The sequence below is a fragment of the Pogona vitticeps genome, chromosome 5 (genome assembly GCF_051106095.1).
Source record: "Pogona vitticeps strain Pit_001003342236 chromosome 5, PviZW2.1, whole genome shotgun sequence".
NCBI lineage: Eukaryota > Metazoa > Chordata > Lepidosauria > Squamata > Agamidae > Pogona > Pogona vitticeps.
In genome coordinates, this window is record NC_135787.1 from 48,065,207 (window position 1) to 48,091,296 (window position 26,090).

General features: G+C 39.1%; 1 protein-coding gene and 1 long non-coding RNA gene across 2 annotated transcripts in view; one reads left to right on the top strand and one right to left on the bottom strand.

The window, feature by feature from the left end:
* The window catches only part of LOC140707559 (uncharacterized), a 41,180-nt gene extending 19,856 nt beyond the window's left edge, over positions 1-21,324 (top strand). Inside the window, exons 2-3 of the long non-coding RNA XR_012087691.2 lie at positions 4,659-4,790; positions 19,831-21,324. This is a non-coding gene — a long non-coding RNA (uncharacterized LOC140707559). The remainder of the gene's footprint in view (positions 1-4,658; positions 4,791-19,830) is intronic.
* The window catches only part of GASK1B (golgi associated kinase 1B), a 44,695-nt gene continuing 19,832 nt past the window's right edge, over positions 1,228-26,090 (bottom strand). The window contains exon 4 of the mRNA XM_020781403.3: positions 1,228-24,802. Coding sequence (XP_020637062.3) covers positions 24,595-24,802 — 208 coding nt within the window. The 3' untranslated portion in view covers positions 1,228-24,594. The remainder of the gene's footprint in view (positions 24,803-26,090) is intronic.

A 26,090-nucleotide genomic window follows, 5' to 3' on the forward strand; every position in this document is an offset into this window, starting at 1 on the left:
TGTCTGTCATGGGTTTGGAGGGAAAGTTCCATCCTATGGGGAGTGGAAGGCGGGACATCAGGAGGAGGGGCTGTACTGTATAAATATGTGATGCCTGTGTGGTGAGAAAGCGATGCTATGAGACACTGTGAGACACTGGGTTGTGACGAAGCAGCAGCTGGGAAGAAGAAGCTGTTGTGGGAGTCTGTGTGTCAGACAGGGTACTTCTGTGTGTCAGAGTACCAACCTGATAGGTTCAGGTGTCTGTTGGTTAGCCAGAACTGATAGGTTCAGGGTCTGTGCTTTAAGTTAAGGGTTCTGTGTGAACCAAACTGTATGTATGTATGAGTGAAACCAAGCCACGTTACTTTATCTATTCACCTGATTGTTTATTTTTCCCTGTGTGTATTTAAATAAACCTTATTCTTTTTATTGTTTGAAAATCCATCCCTGGTCTGTGTGACTTCTTACAGGGAATGGTTGGTGGCAGCTTAGTGTAACTGTGTGACAGATCCCAGTAGGTCTGGGTTTGTCACAAGAAGGGAGAAATCATCTTTTACTATACTGAGTGGAAGCAATGTGTTCCTCCTTGACAGCTCTGTGGCACCCCATGAAGCTTTTCATACATCAGACTAGAATATGCTAACAAATGCAGAGCTGTAGAAATTTGCTAGTACAATAGTAAATATCTAGCTGCTGAGTGCTCTTCTTGGAATTCAGGATAATACACTTCATGAGTGCAGACAACTCTGCAGCAAGACTTGGGCCCCTCTCTCTTGTTAAGATAGTTATTTCAAGTGCTGAAATATCTCACAACAGAAATCTGGGATGTGTTGCAGATCCTGGCTACAAGAAAACTCTGGAAGTTAAGACTTGTCTATCATTTCTTCCTCAGAACATGAGAGGATCTGGCCTTTCCTCTTCCTTAGATCAGAAGCACTCCAGTGCAGCTCAAGAGTAGATGGGAAGGAAATGTTTGGCTGTGCTGATTCTGTCGTCACCAACTTGAAGCATATCCAGATTGTGCTGAAATGGAAGGGTTGTGGTGGTAGAGAGGAACGCAAATTTGAAGTGAATACATGAAATGTATGTGATATTCACAATCTGAAAAAAAAATCAGTATCACCACATGAAAAAGGCAACAGAAAAATGGTCCAGAATGATTGTACAAATAAACACCTCAGATAGTAGACAGCATTCCGTCTGTACCACTATCTGGGCACTTCCTGCTTACTTTTTTTTAAAAAAAAGTCATAAATAGCTGTTTCCACAGGTAGTGCAGCTCATGACAGGGGCTGGTGGCAAATCTTTGGTTTCCCGGCCCCACCAGGTATGCCCACTCCTGCTCTATGTATTTATTTTTCCATGAACCAACGTATCAACAACATTTGAATTAAGAGTACAAGTACCATGCTCTTTCACAGGAGAGTGCATCCTTGTTATGTCTTTCCTGGTCATACAAATCCTTGTCTTCCATAAGCAAACAAATTGTCGATAGTTCTACCTACTAAAGTAGCCCTTTAGATTCCATTCTCTCACAAATGTGGTTCAGTGCATGTGCAGTGACCTAAAAGTGCTCTGTTCTGAACAGTACACATTCTTCTCCCCAAATGATTCCCTCAGATATACATTTTGCCTAAGACTTCTGGCAGTGTTCATTTGTCTCTGTCCCTTTTCAGATTTATGAATCCCTCTTATGTGTAGCAGATGTGTCCAGCTACAGCACAGCAAAATGAGACTTGATGAACTATGGTGGAATAAGCATTCTTTATATGAAATGTTATAAAGAAAAGAGTGTTTCATAATTTTACAGGATAAGAAACGTGGCCTTTATGTGAAAATAGCCCACATTTTTACAAATAATAGGCTTCTGTGCTGGGAACTGCCAAAAGCACAAACCTTTATGTACATGTAGAGAAGGAAAAGGAATAAGGATAGAATTTCAGAATGTCTACAGACATTTACATGCTTTGCTGCATTAAATGAGGGCAATTCAGAGGTGAAGTAATAACTGTTAACATTGTTCGCCATTTTGCTTTGCACTGTCCATTACCTGCCCTTTTGACCCAAGGACAGCTCTCTCTTGTCCTTTTGCCCTGCCCTGACATTTTCAATGTGTCTGGAAAGCATCCACTGTAACATTTGCAGAAAATATTCACTTATGTCAAGGAATACCAATGAAAATGAGTCTTGCACAGAATAAGAACTAGAATTACTTGCATAAAATTGCTAGCCAAGTGTATCATATTCTAATGAATCTGGAAACAAAGGATGTGAGTTTGAGGTGAAGGGAATTTGAATGAAAAAAAAAATTAGAATAAGAAAATCTATGCATACATAATTTAAAATTTCATATGTACAAGGCTTTCATAGCTTCTTTCCAGAAGAAAATGTGGGGGAAACAGCTTGCACATATGACATTTCACACCTACATCAGAGTTTTGGGTTCATAACTAATCTGTTGGCTTATATATTCCTGAGCACTGATTATTTTCTGTTTTCATATGTTGCTACCCATTGTCTTATTAGATAACTGTTCCATGCCAAGAACTGGTGAACTGAGTGAAGCTGAATCTTGACAGGGCTGCACGAAATACAGATGTTGTTATCTTCAGAAACTAAAACATCCATAATTCATGCACTTCCTTTTCTTTTTAAATTCTGATTCCCAGACTGGGGTATTTCTGTGAACCATTGATTGGTGTAAGTATGGCTCCAAATCACCAGGTTTTCCTTAATTTTTTCCAGGTCAATAAAACATGGTTTTCCAGAATTCTGCATCTTCTAGGATGCCTAAATCAGTATAAAAGACTTCCTGGTATACTAGTTTTCCTTCTTCTTGGAGGATAGTACTGGGGATGGAGCTGTCAGGCTTGTCCTTGTTTCTCCAATTGTGTTTTGTTTATACACTGAAGATGAAAATCTGAATAGGTTCTTAAAGTCAAGAAAACAGGGGTGTGATGACATTAGACCACCACATTATCAATCAGATTTAGCTAGAGATTATGATATCATTGAAACCCATTTGGAATGGGTACAGGAAGCTTTAGCTATGTTGTTAATATAGTTTACAGAGTAAGCCACATTGATGAACATTTCTTCCTATTCAAAGACACATTCAACAATGACAAGCATGTTTCATGTAGAAGAGGAATGGCTCTGAAATCAACTAAAAAATGCTTCCAAAGGGATATCACCCAGGATATCTGTTTATGCATCCAAATCTAGGAAACATTGAAATTTTCGTGCAGTTTAATAGATATACTATAGATAATTTCACTTTAAGTTGATGATCAGGTTATATCTTTGAGTTGATATAGGCTATATACAGTAATCTTCTACTTCAACCAGTAAAACTCTCAGGAGTAGCCAAGAGGGCCTTATTCTTGTACATCATAGTGCAATATTATTCTCAGAGAACATTCAGTTCTCTCTGATCTTTTATTGCAGCTCTAATGTTTGCGTCCTGTCGTCTTATTAAATTATCATCTCAGAACAACTTTTACTTTGAGTTGAAATACCTACAGTGTCACTAGCTCCACCATATTGTTATTGGCAATTCTGTAGTCTCATTGAAAAAGGCTATTTCTAATGATCTGCTACAAAGAAAAAGAGAAAAAATGCCCCTTGCTTAAAAATAGGTCCTCAAAAGGCAATCCTGGGGCTAGATTATGTTCAACTAGTTTATAGAAAAGATATTTTATTATTATTATTATTATTTGCTTGTAAATATTGTCTTCTAACAATGATGGCTGCCTTGGGTCCTTTTTAAGGACAAAAGCGAGTAAAATATTTTAAATAAATATAATAAAATATTATCTTTTGGAAACTATTGGACTGCTTCAACAATTGCTGTGCTGTGTGAAAGGTGATGAGGATGTTGGCTTGGAAAAGGAAATCAGAAGTTGTAGGAAAGTCAGTTCACATTTACCATTAGAAAACTGCAACAAAGTACTGTAGTACAGAAAACTCTCTGATCAGAATTCCACTCCCTATGTTCCCATTGCATTATTCTGGGGAACCTCTCTCTCTCTCTCCTCTCTCTCTCTCTCTCTCTCTCTCTCTCTCTCTCTCTCTCTCTCTGTGTGTGTGTGTGTGCGTGTGCGTGTGCGTGTGCGTGTGCGTGCGCGTGAATATTCCCACCTCAGTATTTCTGCAGAACAGAAATGTACTTCTGCAAAAACATGGGGATTTACCAAGGTTGGAAACCATTCTCTTTTGTGTTGGTTGTGCCACCTACGTAAGGCAGCACACAGCCTGATCAGAAATAAACAAAATGGTGTCCTAATCATGACACACATTACCTGACACCATACGAATCTGCCTTCAAAAGTAAGCATCTCGCTCAGTGTAACAAACTGAAATTAGAACATGAAAAAGCCCACCCATTTTAATTATTTGGTTTCCTCAACTTACTTCCTTGCCAATATTATTCAGTACAGCTCAGCAGAGAAAAGTATTTTGATTATGTTAATCTTCATTACTAATAAAACAGTGAGACAAGGCTGTTCCCATGATTTCACATACACAGAGTTTCCAAGCTTTCCTTCCTGCTATTTCTTGCACGTAGCTCTCTAGGAACAAGGCCTGGTATATTGTTCTGATTTTTCAGAAATGGTTCCCATCCAGCTTCTCAGAAGGCTTGACAAAAATCTCTTGTTTTGATTGTGTTCCAATAGGGCCAGGGAAGAGATTTTCCCAGAAAGCGCTATCTCTAGATGCTTTGGATTCAATCATCTGCCAAACCAGAGGAATGTCACAAGCAATTGCACAAGCCAAGCTGAAGGAAACTGAGTACAGATAAAACCAAGGTAAATGTGAGGGTTTATGACTTAGAAAAGAACAGGAGTCCTGTCACACATCCTGATTGTTCAACTTTTCAGTCTCTTCACTGATACAGAGCTACAGTGGTTTGTGGCAACTTTGAGAAGATCTATGGTGCATACAATATTATCCCATGCCTGCCACCACATGCCATGTAGTACAATATCCTGCCTTGCCAGGAGAAGACTTGTAAATCAGAAAGGTCACATTGGTAGTATACTACATCAGTAGTACGACTGTTCCATAAAGATAACAATGAGACAAATGTCACATCAATAAATTGGGTTTGACCATACATATTTACAGGTAATGGTCAGTATCCTATTACTAGTACAGTAGATCCATCAATTCAAAGAAATTTGAATAAGTTTAGACCTACCATTCAGAAATTGATTCAGTGGATCTGCTCTTAGTTGGAATTACTGATAGGATACCGGCTGCTGCTGCTGCCCTGTGCTATCACCACAACTCTGGAAGCAACTCCAAGGATTTTTTATTCTTCAGATGCTCTGGACTTCAGCTCCCTACCCTGCATGACCAATGATCAAGGGTTTTGGAATCTAAAGTTCAATCAATCTGGAATCTGAGGGCCAGTTATCCAAGCCACACTTCCTTTTCAGGCGTAGGGCTCACGAATATTGGATGTATGACCGGACAGGCACAGCAGTCAAGCTTTGAACCTTAATTCTGGCTTTGCACTTTGAAATTAAAAATAAGCCAGTTTTACAGCTTGACATGGTAAACCAATGATAAAAACAAATACAGTGGTGCCTCGCTTAGCAATGTTAATCGGTGCAGCAAAAATCGCTGCTAAGCGATTTCATAGCTAAGCGATTTTTAAAAGCCCATAGAAATGCATTGAAACGTGTTTAATGCGTTCCTACGGGCTTAAAAACTAACCTTATGCAAAAATCCTCCATTGCAGTGGCCATTTCCGGTGCCTCCGAAGCGAGGCAAAACAGTGGACGGCCATTCTGTTTACTCGGCGGCCAATTTGGAACCGCCGATCAGCTGGCCAAAAATGGGGGCTTTGCGATGATCGCTTCCCTGCGATCATCGCAAAGTGAAATTTCCCCATAGGGGCCATCGCAAAGCGATCACTCTTGCGATGGCAAAAAGTCCATCACAAAGCAATTTCATCGCTATACGGAGCGATCGCTATGCGAGGCACCACTTGTAGTGGTGTGTACAGAAACCACTTGTCTCAGAATAAAACTCTTGGAATATTGATAAGACAAAACTCTTTCACAGGGGTATATCTAGGGTGCTCTTTATCAATTTTGATAGCCCATGGAGGACAATAAATAATACAACAAGAAACATTCTACTTGATCCAACAGCCAGCTGATGCTTTCTTGTTGGCCCAATAAAAATAGATCAAAGAATGTAGCACTTGTATAGGCAAATGTTAATCTGCCAGAAAATGAAACAATTTTGAAGGAGCACTTACTAAAATAAATAAGAAGTGCCAGTGAGTACAGATCAGAGGAACATAGCAGGTGTTCCTTTTATCTTGTCATTAGGAGATTTGGAAGTATGGTTTGCAGTGGTTATTAAAATGTTGCCTCCCACTTTAAAGAAATAATTATTAAATGCAAGTAATATTATTTAGCACAGAAACATTGTATTTATATTTTGTTTGTAACACCCAAAATGATTTACCTATCTTATCACTAATTTGAAGAAAATTATTATAAGAACCGATGTCTAATAACTCATGTCCTGGGATTTCTCAAGGTTTGTCCACACGCCAATTTTCCATCCCTAGCTTTCACGGTGGGAATAAAACTAAACAGAATTCCTTTATTTCTTATATTGTGTGTTAAGCACACTGAACTGATATGATCAGGGATAGGAATGAAGCAAAGTGGCAGCGTAGATTTTAAGCTATGGCAAAACTTGGCCACATACTGTACCAATAAAATGGTGAGTGGGGCCAGAGGCAACATTAAGTAGATCCAGAACCAATGACAGTATATGGGGAACCAACCCCCTGCTCCCTTTACCCTTCTCACAAATTACAGCAGCAACAGTTAAGTAGAGGCCAGACTGTGGCAACTTGGAATGATCAAGTGAGGACACTTGCCTTCTTTAAAGGAATCATGGCTACACTTCTTTCTAAGACAATAAGTCTGTGTTTATTAGAGAAATGCACACTGGATAAGAAAAGTGATGGAAGTCCTGGTTCTAGCTAGCTAGATTGGAACTGTCAGGAACCATGACTATCCTTTACATCTCTAGAGAGCAAAAGCAAGAAGTCTCCTTCTTGGAGGGGCAAGAGAGAGAGGTGAGAGGAAGGAAGTGACATCAGCAACCCTAGGAATAGGAATCTCAGGTCAAAGAACGTTTAGAACTACTCAGAGTTGGTAGAGTGGAATTTAGGAAGCCTGATAAGTGTCTCTCTCTTCCCCCCCCCCTTCCTTATGCAAAAACATGCATCCTCTTGTCTGGAACTAGATTTGCACCCAGGCACTTCCAGCAACCTTGCAGAACATCAATTGTCCCAAGTCAGTTATAGGGGAGAATGGCAAGACTTGGAGTGGGATGGATTGTGGTTGGTTTTAACAATGTACTTACACTCAGTTCTTGGAAAAGTTACTTTTTTTGACAACGGATCCCAAAGTCTCCAGCCATCTGGGAGATGTAGTCCCAAAAAGTAATTCCCCCTCCCCCAGGCTCTGCTTATGGCAGACATGAATGTGAAACATAATCATCTGTGGTCAGGGAGAAATCTAATCATATCATACATAATGCTCTTTGTCACATTCATTCAATGCTATCATTGTTGTAACAACTCTGGAGTAAACGTGAACATTGTATATTATTTTTTATTGAGCATTTGTGAAAAGATATGCAATATACATTAGTGTCTGTTCCATGTGTTATTTATATGGCCATAAAGCCAGATGATTCCTACATTATTGGTGAGAATGCTCAAGATGAGCAACATGAAATCTCCCCCTGAAAGCATCATAAACCTTTATAGCTCCTGTTCTAGTTTCTCTCCTCTCTTTGGAAAAAAAACTGGCAGCAATTCCTTTCTCAGGGAAATTAGTTAGATGCATTGCTCAGTGAGGTAATTTGTTCCTTTGCTGCTAAATCTCAGGAAATAGCCAGAGGTAGCCTCATGAGAACAGACATAGCTAATTGGAAATAACATATTGTAGAACATGTACAGGAAGTTTGTGGAACACATTGTGGCAAATTACTGTAAAAATAGGAAGCAGTAATGAATTGCTGTCAAACTGAGGGTTTTAATAGATAAACTGACTTCTGAATATTGGCCAGGGAAAAAAGCAATCTTCACATTTCCATGACTACCCAAACCAATTAACACCCAATATTTCATCCTGTTATTGCAGACTCTATTTTTATATAATTTAAACACATGTCTGTTTGGCAAAGAACTTGACTCTGTACTCATCTCCTTTCCAGAGATGTAAACAGCAACAAGTCTTATGACACATTAGAAACTAAAGCTATCCATCTTGCATCTAAGGAAGTGGACTGTAGTCCACAAAGGTTTGTGCCGTGTGATACTTGTTAGTGTTTAATGTGTCACAAGACTGCTGTTCCTCTTCTAACAAAATATTTTGTCCAGAGGCAGTGTAGCAGACACTTGCACTCAGGCAGATCATCCAGTGCCAATGAAGGGAGACCCCTTTGTTTCAGTCATCCGAACAAGCAGCCAGAATCAGTTTATCTGCTAATTATTTCTGGACACAACATGTAAGCAGCAAAGGCTTTTGTGGATTAAAGAAAGGCCCCATATTGTGGAATCTAGGCTGTCATAAGAACTTAAGAGCAGTGCTAGAACACACCGAAGTCCTATGTAGTACAGCATTCTGTTTCTGCTGTGACCAACTGGATGCCAGCTTTGAAGACAGGGGCTTGGAAGTTGCCTATCAACAGGCATACAGCTCACATGATGATAATCTTTTACCAGATGAATAGGAACATCTCTACAAATGAACTCATTTGCTTCCTTTAATCCAAATTGCCAATTGTGAATGGATGTAGATTCAGCTCTGTGTATAATTCCCAAATGACATCAGTAGATGGAAAGATAATTCGGATTAATGAACACACTCATGAAGTTAGTTTTGCAGCAAGGGTGGCCAACATCTATACTGAAGATTTATTCTATTGATTTATGCTCCAGACAGTTGAATATCGCAGGGTTCTGTAATGCTGCTTCTTTTCCTTACAAGTAAAACTATGCACATTTCTTCTATTGCCTCTTCATTCAAACCTTGTGCTGCTGGGGATTAGGTAGAATGGCACAGATTAACCACCTCTGCTTCAAAGTGTAAGTTATAGGCTGAAATCCTCTTGTGCAACCTACATTGCATAAGACTGATGATGTCAACAACCTTATGTGTCTTCTGACTTCTGACAACAGGATTTCAGGCAATGAATATTAGCTTCCTTCAAAAAATGATAACTCCTTTCGGGAGAATATAATGGACAGTAGTTCCAGGTAGGAGGATTCTCTCTCCATTTTCAAATATATTGTCACTATTGCTAGCTTTAACAACACTGGTCACTTGTGTGGAGGAAAGGTGATAATGACATGATCCAGCTAATAACACCAATAATGATTTTGAAAAAGGATACATAATTGTGGTTTAACTCTGTAGCCACTCTGTTGCAGTCACAGAATTAGAGGCAAAGGGGGATGATATGCCTACAAAAATATGTTTCTCTGCACAGATCTTTCATGATCTAGTGGGCCACATTCAAAGCAGTATTTGAATATTGACCTATCTTGATCTCATTGAAAAGAATAGGTTAGAAGTGTTGCTCTGCAGCAAAGTAAGGAAAAATGTGGTTGAAAAGGGAAAATGTCATCCATGAATCCATTCTGAATCAGAAGATTGCAAATGCATGGTTATTTATAAGCTACAGTTTTTCCTTGCCCAGCAGATTTCCTATGATTTCTTGGAACAATTCCCAGTCTACAGAAATCACATAATTCTACCCAAATTTATACTCCCTATATAATATATTTATTTGATCAGGTTGTTATTGCTTTTCACCCTGATCCTCTGGCAAATAGCATGGTTGTTGAATTAAAATGGAGTGGATTTCAGAAAAAGTTCTAGAACTTTATGAGCACATTGTCTATTGCATATAAAGAATCCACTTTCTAATTGCATGTGGCAGTTGCATCACATGCTGTCTACAGAAAGGAGACAAAAGGGAGATGTCTGAAATGGCCATGTGCTATAGAATGCTTTCCCACAGGGAGATGCAAAGGCCCAGAGCTGAACATTTTTTGGAAGCAGTGTAAAACTTCATAAATAAACTGATGTTCGTGACATGAATTACAACCATAAAAGACAATATTGTGGCCCAATTACGTTTAAGGTCTTTTAATGTATGCAACTGGTTCATTGATTCCACTGTAATTAATCTTTTCTCAGGTGGTCCAGCTGCAGCATTTGCGTGCATGTTGTATGTGTAAACCTGGATGTGTTTTTTGTGTGTATGTGTGTGTGCACATGCAATGCTGTTTGATGCTGAGTACATAGGTACTCAGAGAAAACTTGCTAATTAGTATGATACAGTTGCAGTAGAAGAGAGGCAGTAGGCACTGAGCTATGAAATCTTTCCAGGCAGTGTCATTATTCCCACAATGCAACAGCTGTTGTTGCTAAACTGAAATATTTCTCAAAAATAATTCTTTAACAGTGCAGTCGTACAAATATCTACTCAGGGGTAACATCCATCATATTCAGTGAGGTTTATTCCCAGGTCAAGATCTACATGCATGGTGAGTTTTCTAGTTCAGGTTTAGACATTTGCATTCATAAAATAAAATGAAATAAAATGGGAGGCTATGATTCTAAGAGGTTTTTAGCCTCTTTTCTTTCTTTTTTTAATGGCACTTAAGTTATATCTGCACTCTGGCCCAAATGCAATGCCTTCATGAACTTTAGTTAGCATGCCAGAAGCTGCCTGAATACAGTGCTCAGTTACTCAGAAATAAACATGAATCTAAGTGGAGTGCATTTCATAGGTCAAATAAGCCCAACCAGTGAGGCAAAATTTCAAAAATTTCCAAATGCCATACATTTTTGTTTGTTCCAGCTAATGTCACATGAAGAATTTCCACAAAAGAACAATTGGAGGGGTTGAAATGCTCTCACTCCAGAAGTGTCAATTGTGTTCTTGATGTAAGAAGGCCTGGGAGACAGGATTTTGATGGATTCCTGCAGACCTTTGTGCCTTTCTTGGACCTAGTTCCACTAGTTTTCCCCAGGCTGCTAATCTGCATTATCCACAGCCACCGCTGGTTCCAAAGGTGGGCCATGTAATCTAACCCTCCTGTTGAACATCAGGTTGGGAAGACCGAACTCCACTTTGCTGCCAGGAGAAAACAAAGCTAACTAGCATGAGAAGTTTTGAGAAACAACTGTATCCATTTGTATAGCTACATAGTTCACCTCTTTTAAAACTTCAGTGGAAATATTTTCAAGACTGGGTAAAGTTTCACTAGTTCGAAACAGACAATAAAGACCTAGTTCTTGGATGAAAGAAGGACTGAGTTCCTTTATTTCCCCTTCTCTGAGTTTGCTGTTGTTGTTGTTCTAACAGTAACTTTTTAGGTCACTGGTATTTTTAGTTGCATGGGTTTGTGTTTCCTTTTGTGGAAGCAGAGGAAACAGGAGCTCCATCATCTTTTCTAAATTATTATTATTCCTGACCTGAAGAGTAGTGTAGTTCTTTCTGCTATTTAGGGCATGTGAGGGGCTTAAAAGGATTTCTCTCTATTTCAACATTTCCAAACCCAGACAACTTCAAATAGAAGCCAGCTTTCACCATCTGTCAGACATGGTTCTCACACTTCATACAACTGCCTTTAACACAGGCACACTGTCATCTATAAGTGTTTGTTATGAATTGCTGCCAAATCTGGACGTGTTCCATATGACCTGTCAGACTATTACTGATAATGAGAGCTGATATTGCCCAGATGAAGAACCTGTCAGGAATACCAGGCCGAGTCCTGGTGAGAAAATGTCATTCCTCAGATGATGCAACATCATCACAAAGTGAGATCACAGCTACTGGGGGAGTGAAGTAGGTAATCTTGAAAGGGCATACATTCTGTGGTGGAACATATGCCTTGAACACCATAATTCCGAGATTGACACTCTGACATTCAGATTCAGAAGGGTCATGTGGCAAACAATGTTAAAAGCCCTCGGCCTGAATCCTGCAGAGAGAGCAGCCAGGAAGAGTCAACAACAGTGGACTAAATGAACAAAAAAGCTGAACTGGTATAAAGAACTTCCTTAAATGCTTTGTGAATGAGAGAACCATTTCATAGACCAACAGCAGGGAACTGTGGCCCGCCTGGTATTTCTTCACCCATAACCTTCATGTTCTCAAGTCAGCACATCCGGTGGTACAGGATTATAGCCAGCCATCTTCTCCGGCTTTGTGCTTGTAGAATGGGCATGGCAGCAGTATAGTCTGGCAGGGCAACAAACTGTCCTTAAGCCCTAATGACAGTGGTTAGAAAGGGTGGTAGAGGCCACGTTTTCTTCTTCAACAGAAACCCAAAACTTATAGTATGAAACTCTACCGAATCAACACAAGAGACTAATCTTCAATTCAGTTGCAAGGGAGAAGGAAGGGGGAAAGAACAGAATTAGTTAGTTCTGCCTACTGTCTGTTTTACTTTAACCTTTCACTAACCACCCTGCCCTATTCATCTTGAGGGGCCCTATAGACAGATGTAAATGAAATACCACTCATTCTCAGTATCAGAGTTGACAGAGGACAGAAAGATATGAAGAGGAATACAATGAAAAGGGGTGGCTTTCTTGCCATTTGTTAAACTTTGTACTCTGAGAACATCTCTGGAGAAGGGCTTGCTGATTCAAAATATGGAATTATTATCAGTAAGGAAGCTATTGGCAAGATGCAGATGGTGCTCTAGTACTAGCTGTCAGTTTAGATTGTTTACAAAGGTCACTCACCAAAGTAAAGGAAGTAAGTCATGAACATGGTCTCAAGATGAACAGTATAAAGCCCAGTTCATGGTGATCAACAAAAAATAAGAAGTCGAAGGAAAGCCGTTAAGATCCTCAATGAACGTTTGCAGCATGTTGACAAATATAAGTGTCCTGGAATTTGGCTGGAACAGTGGGACCATAGCTATCCAATAAACGTTAGGATAGAGATGGCCTGGAGTAACTTCTTAAAATGAAGCATGTAATATGCAACAAAAGTATAACATTGGCTTTGAGAAAATGCATTGTAGATTGCTATGTAATCTCAACTCTATTATATGGCAGGAATTCATGGTCTTTAACCTAAGCTGTTTAAAAAAAAAAAAGACAGAAGAATTTGAAATGTGGATTTATCACAGGATGACACGACTCTCTTGGATACACGACTCTCTTGGATTGATATGATGACAAAGGGAGAAGTATTAAGATTATAAGCACCAAGAGTACCTCCATAACAATTATGATGGTGTTTATGACGGGGAACTGTGTGGTAAATAGCAGCCTGCTGGCTTGTGTGGAGGGCACCATCCCAATGCCACTGATAAAGAAATCCAAGTGTAAATTCAGTCATCTTTTGTCAGGGGGTGCTATCTTCTTGTTTGCTTCAGGCAGCAAAATGTTATGGATCATCCCTCTATATTCATCTACACACCTTTCTGGTATAATGTTTCTCTCAGACCTAGTTTGTCCCACTGCCATATACAGTACTTGATCCAACTTTCCACAATTAGACAAACAAACAAAACAATCCAACTAGATGTGCTGCTCATGAATTATCACCTTGAAATGACAAAACCATGAAAGCATTATTTCACTGTTTTGAGCTGCCAGAGAATCAGACAGATCCAACAATGCAAATTATTTTTTCCCCTCCACAGAGACATGACAAAGAAACAAATTGGCACACTGTGGAAAACAACAGCTGCCTTTGACTTGCCATATTTCCGTCTTTTAAAACTTTCTCAGTCCATGCTGAAATATAGGCAGCTGTGCTGGCTGGGAAGTCTACACACTGGTTTTTAGTATAATATGTGGTGCTGGAATTTAAAAAAATCTCCTTTTGTTCAATTTTGGAACGTTCTAATTTGTACATATAGGAGGACTGAAATCTACTGCAAAGTAAATCAAACGGGTGATGTGTTTTATTGAGGATTTCAATAAACCCAGAGGTACATTTGTTCAAGAATACTTTCGACCCCACATAATAGTGATAATCTTCATGACCCTCCTGTGTACAAATAGGTCATAACTTGAGAAGATGCAGTTACTTTAGAAATAAGTTTTAGAAGAGTTTGCCATGTTTGTCTGTGCTCTGTTGCTGATCCTACTCCAGTCCTCTGAAGATGCTGGCCACAGAGAGTGGCAAAACGTCAGGAAGAACAACCTTCAGAACACGGCCAAAGAACCTGAAAAACCCACAACAACCATCAGATCCCAGCAGTGAAAGCCTTAGAGAATACACAGATATAGCTTCTTTCTAAAGAAAAAAAAATAAAAATAAAGAAGACGAAAACATTATGGCACCTTAAAGACTAACTACTGCATTTTGATGTGAGCTTTTGTGGAAATCTCACATGGTGGACTTGTTCACAAAATCTTACACTGAAATATAGCAGTTAGTCTCTAAGGTGCCAGAACATTTTTGTCTTTTCTATTTTTATAGATTTCTTTAGAAAGAAGCTATGCATAGCACACTACTCAGTTATTCAACTTCTCTATCATGTCACCTGCTTTGATGATGATAAGACGTGCTGCATATGCTGTCAATTCCATTCAAGACTGATGTGTCCAATTATATAGTAGGATGCATATTTACTGATTTACTTATATTAAACAGCAACAGTTTACCCTTTGTTAAAAACCTTATCAATATGCTAAAAGGGACGAACTGAAGGGCAGATGAGTTATCTTATATAGCATAGGTACACTTGTATATGCTGGTTGGTGAAGTTAACTGGCTCATGTACATCACATACAGGTTGTTGAGGAAACCCCTAGTAGCACAACTAATTGAATAAAGAACTCTGAAATGCATTTTAAAAGAAAAGAGCAGGTGGTGTCTACCTTCAATATGACATAAATGCCACAAAAATTGCAAAACTTTGAGTTTTCCAGAACTTTGCCTCAGGTTAGATGGTCTTTTCTGCCAACTTAGAAATGTGAGTTTTGCCCTGGTTAATGGCTCCAAGGACAGAAACTGATATTTTGTTTAGTCTAGGATTAAAGGAAGAAAATCTTTAAGGTCTAATCTTTTAGGGGTATCAAGCAGGAGCATCACTCAACCCTTGGCATTTGCAGATTAGCTTTCTTTGCTTTGTTTCTTTGTGATTGGTCTTCAGGACTTAATCATGGGATTTCTTTGAAGTCTGGCTTCCAAAACAAGGACTCCTCCTATCCCATCCTCCAGCATGAACATAGTTTTACTGTAATGGTGGGCTATGTATAATATCTGCATCTTTCCTGAGTTACAGCCATTCTTTGTATTTTCAGAAATGGAAGCCATCCACTGATATTTTTAAAATTCTCAATATATACAGTAGGACCTGCGTATCCAAAGGATCAGTATCAATGGTTTCACTTGTCCACGGTCTGAAAATATTAAAACTATTAAAGGGGGGGGGACTATTTTTACATGTATTACCAGAACATGCCACTAGAGGGTGCCAGAGATCGTGCTATGAATACTTGTTAGTGAATAATATATAGCATGGTCACTGGAATTCTCTAGTGGCCAGTTCTGGTAATGCATGTGAAAATAATTTTTTTCTGTTTCTTCCCCCTTTTACCATGCTGTAGTAGGCATAATCTGGTACACGTAGTTCGTTCTGTCTGCAGTCTCATCATCTGACCAAGCTGTATGAAACCTTTTGTCTTTCCTGGAGGGAAGGTGGAGTACCACAGGACATGAAGGATGCAAACATCATCACACTGTATAAGAACAAAGGAGATAGGGGCAACTGCAATAACTATATGGCATCTATTTTCTCAGCATTGTAGGGAAGCTGCTTGCCCTTGTTGTGCTGAAGAGACTCCAGGTGCTTGCAGACAGAGTCTATCCAGAATCACAATGTGGATTTCAGTCTCATACATCCACCACTGACATGGTATTTTCCCTCAGACAGTTGCAGGATAAATGTAGGGAACAATGACAATCACTCTTTGTGGCCTTCATAGATCTTACAAAACCTTTGTTTTGCTTAGCAGGGACGGCCTTTTTAAAATACTTCCCAAGATTGGAACTATTTTTAAAAGATCCCTTTGACATCCAAAGCAAAATGAAACAGGGCTGTGTCCTCATGCTGACCCTGTTTGGGATATTTTTTTACTGTCATGCTGAAGCACGCCTTTGGAACTGCAACAGAAGGTGTCTATCTCCAGACTAGATCAGATAGAAAGCTCTTTAATCTCTCTAGATTAAGATTGAAGACCAAAATCCAGCTGAAATGCATGTGGGACGTCCTCTTCGCCAATAATGCAGCTGTTGTTGCCCATTCTGCTGAAGACCTCCAACAACTTATCATTTTAGCAAGGCCTGCCAAGACTTTGGATTAACAATTAGCCTGAAGAAAACACAAGTCATGGGTCAGGGTGTGGACTCACCTCCCTCTGTTACCATCTCCACACAAGAATTGGAGGTTGTTCATGACTTTGTGTAGCTTGGCTCAACGATCTCTGACACTCTCTCCCTAGATGTCAAGCTGGATAAACGCATTGGCAAAGCAGCTACCATGTTCTCAAGACTCACAAAGAATGGCTCAATAAGAAGCTGACAGTGAACACCAAGATCCAGTTCTATAGAACCTGTGTCCTGAGCACACTCCTGTACTGCTGTGAGTCCTGGACCCTTTGTGCACGGCAGGAGAGGAAGCTGAACATGTTCCATATGCGTTGTATCCAATGCATTTTTGGTATCAACTGGCAGGACAAAATTCCAAATAGAGTAGTCCTAGAATGAGCTGGAATTTTTAGCATGTATACATTACTGAAACAGTGATGTCTACTTTGCCTCAGGCATGTCGTGAGAATGGCTGACGGCTGGATTCCAAAAGATCTCCTGTATGGTGAATTAGTGCAGGGAAAGTGCCCAAAACGGAGGCCACAGCTGAGATACAAGGATATCTGCAAGTGGGATCTGAAGGCCTTAGTAATGGACCTCAACAGATGGGAAACCCTGACATCTGAGCGTTCATCCTGGAGGCAAGGGGTGCATCAGGCCCCTCCCATTTTGAGGAGACACTTGTTTAGCAGGCCAAGGCAAAGAGGCAGTCCCTAAACCAGCAAAATCAGGGAGCTGGACAGGGGATAGATTGTATTTGCCTCCAGTGTGTCCAGTGTGGAAGGGATTGTCACTCTCAAATTGATCTTCTCAGCCACACTAGACGCTGTTACAAGTCCTCTATTTAGACCGCATTACCATAGTCTCTCGAGACTGAAGGATGCCTAAATTTATTTATTTCTTCATTTGCCCCCCTGCTTTCTAAACACCTAATGAAAAGTTCTGGAGAACATGATAACATTGACACATTGGTCATTTTTTATTGCCATATTGTACATGTTGAGTTTTTCTTTTGGAGCTGTATAGTTGCCTTTGCTGCAGATGCTCTTTGCTTTTGTTTTTCTAAATGTTGCCGAGATACCACAAATACCTCATTTGCAAAAAGGGTGTTGATTCCAAGCAATAAGCATTGTTACAATCCAGTCATGATCTGATTTTGTGTAGCTTTCTAGGTTGGCCTTTGTAAGGAAAGAGGGGAGGAAATAGAGTGTACCACTGTTTTTCAGTAGTATCATACTTCATGTAGTGAGTACAATTTGGCTCTTGAAGAAGGGTGTACTTCAGAGACATGGGCTTTAATTACTTGAACTACATATTTTGAATCTTTAGTTACACAGCTGCTTGCAGATGTTAGGCTTTTATGTAAGGGCCATTTATGGAGGAGTGGGAAAGGCTTCGGTAATGCTTATGAGCCAGTGTGGTACAGTGGATAATGAAAGTCCTAAGTTAGGCCAGGAGCTGTTTTTTCCCCCAGTTGAAAAGCTAACAGATGGGAGAAATGTTCCCGCTGACCTTCCTCCAATCCTATTTATTTTCTGTGTAAAGAAAGGGTTTTTTTTCTGTTTTACTGTGGAAAAATCCAAATATGTAACCTTTTGCTTCGGGACTTTGCATAGAACACAAATGCATGCAGGCAAGAGTTTTTAGTTGAGGGCCGGGGGAGATGAGGGGATGATAGAATAAAACCCAGGTATTTGCTTCCTTGTCTTTCCTAGAGCTACATGAAGATTAATTATCTTTGGCTTCTTTCCTTCCTTCTGTGGACAGAGGTGGTCAGCTTCTTCTTTTCCTCCATCTTAGTTAAACAGAAGCAGACATAGATGTTGAAGCTGAATTTTGAGGCTTCTGTGATTAAGTTTTGCAATTATTTTTGTCATGCGATTAATAAATAGATTATTTTTAAACAGTATGTTTTCATTTTGTCTAGACCAGACTAATCATTACTATTCAGTAGTCACAAGTTCAGCACTAGGCTGTTGACCTCAGCAAGTATGAAGTGTCAAGTACTCGTAACACTGAGTTGGCCTATTATGATTCAGAGCAGACAAGTACCTCAAATAGCTGACTTCAGATGTCATGAAAGAGTATCAAAATGTTATGCATTACTTTGACTGGGAAGATGAGGAGCTTTTGAGTTTTCTCCCTGGGTATTCAAATGAGATGACCGGTCTTGGATACCAAGCATCTTGAGTCTGCACTCCTAAGATTTTGAAGTGGTACTTCCCATGAGTGTTATACTGAGTAACATGAACTGGAAACATGGCATCTCCTCTTCAGGTGTGAAGAGGTGGATGTTGTTGTTGCTGTTGCTGTTCCCTTTCAAATACACAATATGCATTACACAAGAATAGCTTTAAGTGAAATCCATCTGACACACCAAAGTTGAAAGGATAGAGGTGAGATACATGCAATTGTTATATGTATTGTAAGGAAGCAACTGAAAAATGTTTCCATCAAAAGATTTTCATAACCTGACTTTAAATATATTTTATCTTGTTTTAGTCAAGTGTAGTCATCCAAAATTTAAAAATTTAGTTGCCTGAACAAAGTAGTCAAACAGAGCAGATGAAGAGGTAATTCAATAATTTTACAGCATGCAAGTTCATTGTAAGTAGTTTTGTCCATTATAAAGAAAGACAATATCTTTAAGTTTTTTTGCTTTATTTTCCAAGACATAGCAACAGAAACATTTTTAATCCCTTACAGAATCAAAATATGTTTAATAACAGCTGATATTATTTATATATATTTTATATATTATATCTAAAATCAGAGCAGAATTTGCAGCAATGTATACATTGTTATTGTGAACAAAATGCCTGTACAGTATACTGTACTCTTTGATTAAATACAGCAATTGATTGTGATGATGATGATTTTATGAAGTCAATTTGGACTTAATAGTGACAATCCCAGAATTTTCTAGGTATAAAGTACTCTACAGAGATTTACTAGTCGCACCTTCTAGTGGCGTTCTGCGACCATGGAAACTGCTCAGGTCTGAACAGGTGGTGAAGCACTTGACTTCACCAGCCATACATGCTTTGGCTGATCCCTCCCTTAGGAGACACAGGGGGCAAGTAACCTTCCAACTCTGGCTCGGTATACATATTGAATCAACTGTTGAATGAGCTGTTAACAGATATACATTTCACTGATTCAATGAATCTTTTCTAGTTGAAACTACCAGTAGGATTCTGACCAGTGTGTGTAGAAGGAAATACTGTGTTAGACCATAATCATAAATTATTTGTGGATGAGAATTTCACTTCATTTGTTTTAAACTATAGTTTATCAAAATCCATAAAATTTCACTGTGTCATAATATGAAAATGGCATATTTGTCCATCCTAAATTAAATACAGCTGACTAGATAGTTCAGTGGTTTAGGTATCTGGCTGCAGAGCTAGAGGCTGGCACTTTGATTCTCCACTGTGCCTCCTGCAGGTAAAGCTGATCTGTGTGGCCTGGGGCAAGCTGCACAGTCCAATAGCTCCTCCAGAAGAAGGGAATGATAAACCACTTCTGAGTGGCTTCTACTGATATTTGAGTATCTTTTACCTGGAAAATCCTGAAAGAGGTCATCAGAGGTGAGAACTGACTTGATGGTACATGATTATTATTATTTATTGAATTAAATACAGCTGAAATTACTGTAATGACAATGTCAACTGAACAGCCTTCGGAAGGTATCCAAGTAAATCCTATGGCAACACATCAACAATCAATCAGCTAAGAGGAGAAGATTTAGAACACCATGGCTCAATGATCTCTGACACTCTCTCCCTAAATGTCGAGTTGGATAAACACATTGGTAAAGCAGCTACCATGTTCTCAAGACTCACAAAGAGAGTATGGCTCAATAAGAAGCTGATGGCGTACACCAAGATCAAGGTCTATAGAGCCTGTGTCCTGAGCACACTCCTGTACTGCAGTGAGTCCTGGACCCTTTGTGCACGGCAGGAGAGGAAGCTGAACACATTCCATATGTGTTGCCTCCAATGCATTTTTGGTATCACCTGGCAGGACTAAGTTTCAACTAGAGTAGCCCTAGATAAAGCTGGAATATTTACTATGTATATATTACTGAAACAGCGATGTCTACATTGGCTTGGGCATGTTGTAAGAATGGCTGATGGTCGGATTCAAAAAGATCTCCTGTAAGGAGAATTAGTGCAGGGAAATTGCCCCAGAGGCAGACCACAGCTGCGATAAAAGGATATCTGCAAGCCAGATCTGAAGGTCTTAGTAATGGACCTCTACAGATGGGAAACCCTGACATCTGAGCATTCAGACTGGAGGCAGGTGGTGCATCATAGCCTCTCCCAATTTGAAGAGACACTTGTCCAGCAGGCTGAGGCAAAGAGGCAGTCATGAAAGCAGCAAAATCAGGGAGCTAGACGGGGTACAGATTGTATTTGTCTTCAGTGTGGAAGGGATTGTCACTCTCGAATTGGCCTTTTGAGCCACACTAGATGCTGTTCCAAGTCCTTCATACAGAGCACGATACCATAGTCTCTCAAAACTGAAGGATGCCTAATCTAAAAACTCACAATTTAACTGCTTGACAGAGTTTAGTTATAGAGGAAGGGAGAAAGGAGCTATCTGGGAGGCAAAAGATCTATCCGAAAGGGGAAACAGAGAGTAGTACAATAAAGATCTGAAAAGAGCTGATTTCATACCTGTAGCCAAAGAACCCTTGGAAAAATAAGTTTCCTCAGTGTGTAAATACATATTCTCAGATTTGATTGTATAAGTTGGAAAACACTCAGCATTGTTAATAGTTTGGCATCTAACCCAGAAGCTTCCTCCCACCCCCACGTCATTTTTTCACAAGACATGCTTCATAACACATTTCTCCCACACACAGACCTTAGATTCCTAAGCTATTCTCTTCAGACTAGCCTGGAACGTGATGTCTGATCCTATATGCCCCAAAAAGGAAAATAGCCTAGGACAGATGATTACAAGTGAAGAAGACAAGTGGACATAGCTTCTGAATTGCCAAGAAATACTTTATTTCTTAATCTAGCTTGTCCTATTTCCCAGAATGTAATAAAAATCCTTGATCCCTCAACTGTTCTAAAAGCCAAGGTGATTTAGTTGTCATTCTTGCTTGATAGTCAAGGTGGGTTGGGAAACAGCATATAAATGCCCACGGGAAGTGTTGGTTAGGCACAGGCTTCTCACTACGGAGCATATAAACCAACAAAATTGGATTTACAGATGTGAAAATGATCAGGACAAAGAAATATTTCAATCTTGAAATGAGTTGTTCAAGATTCACATTCAGAGCAAAACTTGCCCCATGTCTAAATACAGGAGTATAATCTTCACATGTTAAATGGGCAAGCAAGATAAATGAAAGGCTATTTTGAAAATGTTAGTTAGTATTATAATTTTTGTCCATTTAGTTTTAGACTTTCACTTGAAAGCTCACTTCAGTTTTTTTCTTGCAAGCACTCCCACTAATTCCAGCTGGATCATCAAATCAATGGCATTCCAGGCATGACTTATGAGTAAGGAACACCCACAAGTGGATGAGATTCTGAAAGGGCATATCATATGTCGATTAATTCCCATCCTCTCCGGATACTGTGAGAACCGTTGTTTTCTGAGTGGGAGATCTCTGTAAAGGAATACTCAGCTTTCTCATCAAATAATAAATTTCAGGATTCTTTGCAGGGCCACTTGACACTTAAACTGCTATTAGGAGGTGGAGATAAAGGGCTAAATAGTGGTGGAGATAAAGGGCTAAATACAATTGTTCACCCCAAATAAAGTAAACTTATTGAACAAATGAGACTTTACATCAACACTAATGTTAAATCCCATTAGGAAAAATACTGTTGCTTAGTAAATTGCACTCAAGTAAACCCATTGAATCAATCAGGATTTGGTAAGTCAACTCCTCCATATGTTCCATGGATTCATATAAGGTTACTCTAGTTGCAACTTATTGTGATAGAACTGTAAGCTACAGTTAGAGAGGGCCCATTTGAATCAATGGAACTTACAAAGTAGTTGAGTCACCAATCCCCATTGGACCTACTCTAGCACAATTTACTACTATACGCAACAGGATTTTGGTCACTGATTTAATGGATCTAATCCAATTGAGGAATGAAGCTGGATTTAGTCCCCAACCTCTCCATGAAACCAAAACCTACAAACTAACAAGGTGATCTAAAAAGCATTACGTTCATGTTTTCATAGTAGTGACAATATTGATCTTCATGACCCTTTTAAATTTCTGATCTTTGTGTGATTTTGTGATCCTGACAGATCTTTGTGCCCCTTTAAAGTTTGGTTTCAATCAGAGTTCTTCAGAATGTGATAATCAAAAGGAATGCTTTCAAAGCCATAAGGTATAATGTTGCAGAACATTCAACCAAAATATGACTCAAGTCCAAAGTCACAATGACAAAGTCAGTGTTTTATACACTGGGAGAAAAAACACATTTTCATTGGGTGAATGGCAGAGCAAAGATAGACCATTCAATTACTCATTACATGGACTTTATGAAAGAAATAATCCACAGGCAATTTGTAACAGAATATACTGTATAGTGCCGATGGCAATTTCATCTCTAACAGTGACTGGCTGGGTTGAGGGAACAGGTTATACAATGGCTTTGGCAAAAATACATCTACAATAGAGTTCCTGTAATAAGGGAAGGAAATGTATAAACATGAATGGAATTTAAAAACCCAATAGGCAAGCTGAAGGCTGGAGAAATGTCTTTGGATGCAGTAAAGTTGAGAAGAGAGAATATATAGGTGAGAAAACTCAATGAAGGGTACAGAGCAGGCAGTGAAATATGAATGAGAGACCTGAAGAAAATGTTGGCACCTAAAGAGCCTTGAGAGTAGACCCATTTGAATTAATGGAACTTACAGAGGAGAGAAGGAAACTGAGGATGGGAAGAGACTAATTAGAATGAGCCCACAAAAAGAAAGGGAAAAAAAATCAAGGTGTACAATTACTGACAAAACATAGCAAGCAAATACTGTAACATTCCCACTAAATATCTGCTTAATCCTGTCAAAGCCACATTCCTTACTTAGAAATGTAACATGTTACTAACTATAAGAGTTTTTGCTCTTTATTTGCTCAACAATCTGAGAGCAAAGCTCAAAAAACTCAACAGCAGAAGTTGATCATCCACACTCCAAAATTAACGGAAAAAAAAAAGGCCCGGTATAAATATATTCTTTAAGCAAGTATTGCAGCAGTCCTGGAAACTACTCAGTGCAGAACAAACCTAGTGTACGTTGTCTTGCAAGCTGCAACTTTTGGTCATATGTTGCAGAAAGTGTCTCCCAAAGTGAGCAAGCTTATTCCTGCTGAAACTCAAGAAATGGTGGGAAATCGACTGTGTTCTTTAGGGTTGGGTTTATATTTATGGATGTGCAAGTAGGCTGGTAGAGACAGACTTTCCTTCTTCAGTCCCCTGAAAATACTACATAGAGGATCAAGGGATCTTGTAGAATCAGAGGGACTGTTGAACAGGACTCTCACTTTCCATGAATAGAGCTACACTCACAGAAAATAACCTATTCAATAGGTTCTGTATGTAATATTTTCAGGGAGCTTGAGGGGCAGCCATGGAGAAGATTGGTAAGGAACTTCACCTCTGCCATTCTAACTACACAAACGTTAATTTGGATCTAGTGTTTATTTTCCAAGATGGGAACAAATATGTATGATTTGTAAAACAAGTAGTATGAAATGTTGCTATCTTGGATAATAAAATACTTAGTTCAAAATGGTTAGTTTTAGTATTTGTGCTTTGGGAATTAATAGTGCAATGCTATAAATGTCTATTCAGAACTAATTGTCACTGAGTTCAATTTGTATAAAATTGAATTCAAAAAATATCAACAACAGGTGCATGTCTATCTATGCAGGCTTTCTTATTCAGTTCAGAAAAGCCCAAGTCTTTTCATTAGAGCTCTGTTATTTTATCTACTCATTTCCACCAAAATCAATTGCATATTCATTTAGAACATTGGTTCCCAACCTTGGATAATCCAGGGGTTCTTGGATTGCACTTCCCAGAAGCCTTCACCACCAGCTGTGCTGGCCAGGATTTCTGGGAGTTGCAAGAACACCTGGGTTACTGGTGGTTAGGAACCATTAACTTAGAAGTAAGTCCTGAAGTATATAGTCTGGCTTACTCCCAGATGAGTATGCGTAAAATTATAGCATCATTCATTCATTGGGATCACTTTTGTACCATGTGCATTAATATAGGTGAGAAGAATTCTGGCCCTCTGTTCAATCACATCAATTAATTTTTCAATAACCCCGCGACCACCTTGGCTATCCCAAAAAATTCTGTCAAGGAACAAAGACTGAAGAAGTTTTTCTCTCAAACGATGGCTCTTCAACACAGAGATAGCAGATTCAGGGAACCTGAAAGTGAACAAACAAATTCAATTGGAATAAATTCATATCAATATTTCTGGAGCTGTGGTATAACACTGGCTGAAATCCTGTTGTACAATTATGCAAATAGTGTAGGTGTAAACTGCCAAAAGCTAAGAAATCTCTGTAGATATTATTATACACCAAGTTGTGTGACTGAGTATGCAATGAATAATGTGTACAGAAATGTCTTAGCTTATGGCAATTCACTTCCAAAAGTTATGCTGTTTGTGTAACCGCACAACAGGATTTCAATTAATGTCCATTTTTCCACATCATTCTTTTCTTGTGGCAGTGAAATCATGTCAATGGGTTGAAATCAGAGTCAGGCCATGAACTAGAACAGAAGGGCTTCACTCAAGGACAGTGTCTTCTTGCACCCCCAGCCATTTCACAGGCTGAAGTGGGAAGGAGGGGCTCACTTCTACCAGCTACTGCACATGCCCAAATATGAGTCCATCCCAGTAAATAATCTCCCTTTGATCAATTTCCCATGCCACCTCCCTAGTAATGATGCTGCAGGTGACCACCCCAAGGAAAGTCCAAAAGCCTACAATGAGGAGCCAGGCCTTCTCTGCGTTGGCCACCTTTTTATGGGATGCTCGACCTGTGGAGGCACATCAGACCTCTTCCCTCTTAATATTCAGGTAGCATATAAAAACTTTGCTTTTCAGGGAGGCATTTCAGTATAACCTCCCCTCCGAATTGTTGGTTATTTAGTCTTATTTTAACTATTATATTCTTGTAATCTTTTTGTCCCTTGCTGCCATCTTGATTTTTAGACCTGTTGTCCTTTTATATTATATTTTTTTATTTTATATTTTTGAATTGGGTGGGATTTGGTTGTTTATTTTTATTTTACTGGAAACTGACCATAGTAGTGGCAAGACTACTAGATGGTGCGGTATAAAAGTTAAACAAACACACACACACACACACACACACACACACACACACACATACACATTTATTTATTTATTTATTTATTTATTTATTTATTTATTTATTTATTTATTTATTTATTTATTTATTTATTTATACCCCACCCCTCTAGACCATGTCTACTCGGGGCGGCTACATACATACGATTTTGGGTAGAAAAAGCAAGAGATAACACAAGACATTTTGAAAACAGTTCCACATCCATAATTGATTGGACTGGTAGCTGAATCTCTCTTTAACACTGGTAATGGGGTGCTATCATCCTTTACTGAAGTTCTTAGCTTTTGGCTTGTCAAATATTTGAGAATCTAAATCAACTCTTTGACCATTAACC